Source organism: Petaurus breviceps, unplaced genomic scaffold, assembly GCF_028583685.1.
Source record: "Petaurus breviceps papuanus isolate PSGF00001 unplaced genomic scaffold, PetGlider_PUasm1.0 38, whole genome shotgun sequence".
Taxonomy (NCBI): domain Eukaryota; kingdom Metazoa; phylum Chordata; class Mammalia; order Diprotodontia; family Petauridae; genus Petaurus; species Petaurus breviceps.
Genome location: NW_027186304.1, coordinates 26,189,552 through 26,195,870, shown reverse-complemented (window position 1 = coordinate 26,195,870; position 6,319 = coordinate 26,189,552). Strand labels below are relative to the sequence as shown.

At 39.7% G+C, this 6,319-nt stretch overlaps 1 protein-coding gene across 1 annotated transcript; it reads left to right on the top strand.

The window, feature by feature from the left end:
• Positions 1-2,105: 2,105 nt before the first annotated feature.
• On the top strand, positions 2,106-3,432 carry LRRC30 (leucine rich repeat containing 30). Its single transcript, XM_069099491.1, has one exon. It carries the CDS (start codon positions 2,420-2,422, stop codon positions 3,320-3,322), a length of 903 nt encoding a protein of 300 aa, XP_068955592.1. The 5' UTR covers positions 2,106-2,419; the 3' UTR covers positions 3,323-3,432.
• The last annotated feature ends 2,887 nt before the right edge of the window (positions 3,433-6,319 follow it).

The window sequence follows — 6,319 nt, the reverse complement described above, 5'->3', positions numbered from 1 at the left end:
TTCTTTCTTTCTTTCCTTCTTTTGGTTTTCTCTTTCCTTTTTCTTTCTTTTTTCCTTTTTTCCTTTCCTTCCTTCCTTTTTCTTTCTCTTTCTTTCCTTTTTTTGGTTTTTCTCTTTTTGTTTTCTTCCTTCCTTTTTTCCTTTCTTTCCTTGCTTCTTTCTTTCTCTCTCTTTTTCCATCCTCCTTTCCTTCCTTTCTTCCTTTTTTCTTTCTCTTTCCTTCCTTTCTTCTTTTCTCTCTTTCTCTCTGTGGCAATATGGGTTTTGGGGGACAGAACAGTCTGAATTTTACATCAATTTTATTTGAGTAAATTTAATATTAACGTTTAACTTGACCATTGGGAATAACAAACTAATAAAATGTGCATAAAGAAATGCTTAACTTTTACACACTGAGTGAAGAGGAAGGTAATATAAAGGACTGTCCCTAAATTTCTTCCCAGGCTTCAAAAAAACCAATAACAAACCTAATTAATTATGTTAAGTGCAATTTGACTTCCTTCTACTTTATTCAATAACAAAGGTCTCCTTGGCATTGGCCTAAGTAAGAATATAGGGTTGGTTGGTGGCCACCAAAACCAAAATCAAATGAAGTCATGACTTAGCAAACACAGAGATAACTTATTGCAATTGTTGAAGAGGAAGCAAAGAGCCCCTTTCACCCGATGTCTTAGGTGCCTTCCACCTCAGACTTGAGTGAATTAACAGTGAAGAGCAGGATTCTTCTGAATCAAGACCTCAACAGTCAGTGATTAACAAGCAAGATACCGAACCCAGACTCTGAAGGTAAAAACTTTCCCCCCCATTCCTAATATCAACAGATAATGTGTAGACAGAAACAGAAAAAAAGCTGTAGTAAACGAAGTAATTATTTTATAGATCATAATGACCATTGAAATTTATATAAGACTTTAAAGTTTGTGAAGAGATCTCATCACATTATGTGAGACATCCTATCTCCTCTCTCTGCATCTTTCTTTGGATAGGCTTCACTTCATGTTTGGAATGGATACCTCTGCCTCTTGGAAACTCTGACCTCTCCTCAAGTCCCAGTACAGGGTCCACCTCCTTCAAAAGACCCTTCTTGATTCCCTGGGCTGTTACTGCTCCTTGCCAAAATTATATTTATATACTAAAATATATATTTGTACTAAATATGTATATAGTATATATGTGTACTATGTACATGTATATGTAGTACATATATATATTAAAATATATTTATGTACTAAAAATCATACTATTGTATTTAGCTCTCAAAGCCTTAAACTATACTTAAATTTGTGGGACACTGCATATATTTCATAGAGACTTGTCTGTGCAAATATTATTCTCTCCCTCCCCTCAATAGAATGTAAGTTCTTTCAGAGCAGGTACCATTTCATTTTTGCCTTTTTTCTCCCCAATGCTTAACACAATGTCTGGTATATAGTAAACATTTAATGAATGCTTATAGAATGGAATTGAATTTGGACCTTGAACCAACCCTGTGAAGTAAGGCAGATATCATAGCTATAATTAAGCCCATTTTGCAGTAGAGGAAACTGGAATTAAGAGAGAGATTCAGTGATGTGAGAAAGGATTTGAACTCAGGTCTTTGGACTTCTAAATCTTACACTCAAACCATTATACCACCCCATCTTTTCTCATCTTGTTTTCAGTCTAAAAACAGACATGGCAATACAAAATGTTTAAGCAGTTGTATGAATCTAGTTTTTAAAGTGAATGTATAAAATTGTCTGATGAATTATTATCATTATTACTATTAACTTCTTTGAAACTCAGATTTCCCATTAGCATTTAGAGCAGGTTTAAACCAAACAGGTGTGGTTTAATCAGGTTTTAATTTGGTTTAAATATCTTTTAACTGTTTTCCAGTTCCTTATACTGGTTTCCTTGCTCTCCTTGCTTCTTCATTGTCTTCTATTTCTTCTTTATTTTCTTCTGAGCTCATGCTAATTGCCTGCTCAACTGAGTTACCCAAGAAAAGCTGAGATGGTAAAGTTATATCCAGGCTCTCTGTGACCTGCTTGCAATGAAGACACATATCAGTTCAATAAAGCTCAGACAGAATGACAGTGACAGCTGCCTCATGGCATTCAGCATGAAGTGAGCAGATCTATTTAGCAGTTTCAGGACCAAGTGTTTCATTACAGCCCGACTGCTCTAAGAGAAACAACCTAAACCCAGCCTAAAGTGTTCCACATCATCATTTACCAGAAGGCTGGTGTTGACCATTCAAGAGTATCTCTACCTCGAGGGTCTTCTAATCTTGACTTTTCCACCAAGTTTCCTGGAGCCAAAATAACCAGTCAACACGTTGTTTGCCCAGACTTCCAATTTGCAGCTGCTTTTGGGCTGTCGGTGGAAGGAGAAACTCCCTACTCAGAAGAGTTTGCTATAGGGCCCAAGCAGCGTCATGGGGGCCAAGCAGTCCAGTGATGCCTCCAAGAATAAGGACCCCAAGGGAATACTGCTGGCAAAAAAGAGACAGAAGTTTTCTCAGTGGGATGATGTCCTTGTGGGAAAGGACCCAAGGTCACTGCTGAAGAGGGGCATGAGGCATATCAGCTTCAGTTTGGTCACCAAGGGGATGACTGACATTCCTGACTTTCTGTGGGGGCTGTCAGAGATCCAAAAGCTCAATTTGTCCCATAACCAGCTGATGGTGGTCCCGCCAGAGGTGGGAAAACTGACAAGGATCGTGGTGCTGAATCTGTGTGGGAATCGCATAAAGAGCTTGCCCAAGGAAATTGGGCTGCTCAGGAGCATGAAGGTTCTGTTTGTAAACATGAATTGTCTCACCGAGATGCCGCCTGAGCTGAGCCTCTGTAAGAGCCTGGAGGTTTTGAGTTTGTCCCACAATTACATCTCCCACCTCCCCTCCACCTACTCGGAACTTTCGGGATTGAGGAAACTAAATCTGAGTAACAACTGCTTTGCTCATATCCCCATCTTCGTCTTCTCCCTGAAGGGGTTAGATTTCCTTCATGTAGGCTCCAACCGGCTGGAAAACATTGCCGAGAGCATCCAAAGCCTGGTAAGCTTACAGATCTTCATCGCGGAGAACAACAACATCCACTCCTTCCCAAGGTCTCTCTGCTTAGTGACAACACTCGAGCTGCTGAACTTGAACAACAATGACATCCAGACTCTACCAGATGAACTCTATTTGCTCAGTCGATTGGACAGGATCGCCTGGAATCCCATGGACAAAGGACTGCATATTTCTCATAACCCTCTCTCCAAGCCTCTGCCAGATCTGGTGGAGGGGGGCCTGGACCTGCTCTTCAGCTACCTGAAAGACAAAAAGCACAGCTGATCTGTTGGGTTGACATGTGACTATGGATTCCCTCATCCACGCTCAGTACCACAGGTGCACTTTCCTGGTCTGAGATTTCGACTTCATTGCTTCTCAGTGTTTGCAAAAGCTTTTATTTCAGACTTGCTGAATAATCGTCGAATGTGAGTGAATTGTTCTATGGGGATCATTTATTTTAAATCTGTGCTGGTTATTGCTTTTGTTTCTTATACCCTCTATAAACTATTTGAAATTCTTTCTGCATCTACATTTTAAATCACCTATGTTTTTCCTCTTAAAGAAATACAAGTGAAGTCTTCCTAAAAATCATTGAGATCCAGTTTGTAGACTAGGAATCTAGAGAGAAGGGTTCAGTCCACTGCTGCAAGGTAGGCCTTTTTGCTTTTAGGGCCTCAGTTTCTTGATGAAGGGTATAGTGGGACCAGAACAGAACTGAAGCTTCCCTGGTCTCACCTGAATGAATCACTGACCAGATCATGGCAAAACAGCAGCAATGTCTTGTTGTCATTTTAAAGCAGCTCTAAAGTTCGTGTTGGCAGGAAAAAAAATGGCTAAGCTGTAATACAATGTGGTTGCTTATCTATGTTGGTGGAAGGCAGAGCAGTGAAGCTGAAGGCATCTCCCAGGTAACATAAAAAATTCTGTTTAATGAAAAATTTCAAGCTTTTTTCTCCTCCACATCCCACAATTTGTTGAAACAAATAATAACCAATAACTAGATCGCCTCATTCTGCTATTATCAGGAGAAGAGAAAGAGCCCCCTCTCCCCCAGAGGCGTTTCCTGATGCCTCGGTGGCCAGTGACCTCCCTCCAATTACTTTGAATGTTTCTGGTATGTGTTTTGTGTTTATTTATGTGTGGACGTGATATAGCTCTCTCGTTCACTCCATCCCTTAATAGAATGTAAGCTCCCTGCGGGCAGAGGCTATGCTATTTTCTGTTTTGTTTTGTCTTTTTAAAATATCTTCAGTGCCTTGCATAGTGCCTGCCACATAATGGGTGTTAAATAAATGTTTATTGAATGGAATTGAATAATTCAACAAGAGAATAAGTATTCTCTTTCTAATTGAGAGGTAGCTGTATTTACCACCTGCCTTTCAGGGATGAGCATTTCAAAAACTGGAGGAGGGTCACATTTGTAAAGCATTCTGGTATTTTCAGGCAGAAGGCACCGTGAAAAATGTGATGTACTTTTATTATAGACGAAAACAGCTGTCAGTTGATCAAGGACACTGGGATAAGCGGCTCCACTGCTCTTATCAGAGAGGCCAATGGAGTTTAAAGCTGGCAGTCAGGGACACCTAAGACATTAATATTTCATCTTCTAGGAGATAAATGCCCAGAAGAAAAATGGTTAATCAGGAAAGGGACAGTATCTTTGGATCATCAAAGGGCCAGTTATACTAGATCATTGACTGTTTTTCAATAATTGGACCCCATTAATATTAGGACCTGTGCCAGTATTTACCTTTCTTTCGTCTAGCTCTCTTTCATTGCTTCAGGTGATGACAGATCCTTTCAGAGCCTGCCTGCGGCATTTGTGAAATGTTTTGTAGCCGAATGCCATCTGATCAGTAAATTAAGAGCAAAAGGGGTTTTAACTTTAAGAGTGTAAGGGCATCATCCCATCTCCTTGTTGCGGGCAATTTATTTGGTGGTTCCAAGTTTAAATCATAGGATCTTAGACTTAGTGCTAAAAGCACCTTAAAGGTCATCTTTGGGAACTATTTAATAAAATAAATAAAAATACAATAGAATATAGGTAATGTTAATTGGTTTTCTAAGTCAATATGTGCCAACAAGGATCCTTATGTATGGTTTAGTGGTCCCTATTTCTATTTGGGTTTGATATCCCTGATCTAGCCCAACTACTCCATTTTATAGTTGAGGAAAATGATGCCCAGGGAAGAAACATGACTTTATCATGTCTATTTGTGGGGCTTCCATCTTGGAATTCTAAGAGTTGCTCAAAGAAAAAAACTTGAACTTACTCTTATAATAGAGTGCCTGGCATACAGTAGGCACTTAATAAATGTTTATTAAATGAATGGTGATTGAATAGCTAGTAATTTTTTCCCCAATAGATTTAAAAGTGAGTTATCAAAAAAAAAAAAGCGTGTGAGTGTGTGTGTGGCAAATCCAGGCCAATTTTTGCTGTTATCAACAAAACATGTGATTCCACTAACACATTCATAAATGAGCTCCTATAGTGGAGTCATGGCAAATAAGATGTATTGGCTTTATATGGAAGGAGTCTCAGCACAGCAGACAGAAGCAAGTAGGGGGATTTGGTGTCAGATATTTTAATTTCAATTCCTGGCTCTGCCATTTACTATCTATAAGAATTTGGGCCTCAGTTTCTTCATTTACTTGAAATGAAAGGGTTGGACTACATCAGCTCTATTAGAAGACTATGACATTTCTGCAGTCCCCAGCCACACTCAGTTCTTTCATGACTGACTTGCCAAAACCAGGTGGAAATGTCCTTCCAGCTCATGAATCCTACTAAGACTGTAACGTTCGCCTTCAAAAACCATGAAGATCATTTACTCAATAATAAAAGCTAATGTTTAATAACATTTTAAACTTTGCCAAGTGCCCAACATAGATATCATCTCATAGGATCCCCTCAACAACCCCATGAAATAGGTGCTCTTATTGCCCCAACTTTACAGATGAGGAAGGCGAGAGGTTCAGTGACTTCCTAGGGACCACATAGGTAGCTAATAAGTGACTGAGATAGGTTCTGAAGCCGCTTCTTCCTGATTCCAAAGGCCGATATTCTATCCAAGGTATCCTGCTGCCGGTCAGGCCTTGATTACTGAACACAAAACCATTTGCTATACACCTAAGCCTTCTGGGGTTGTGTTAGTTTCTACTTGTTGCACAAAGAATCACCTGGACTCAGGTTTTACTTTCCATGACCTTGCTGCAGGCAGAGGCCCAGACTGGGACACAGTCCTGTGCTTTCCCAGTTGAACAATCACATTTATTTCC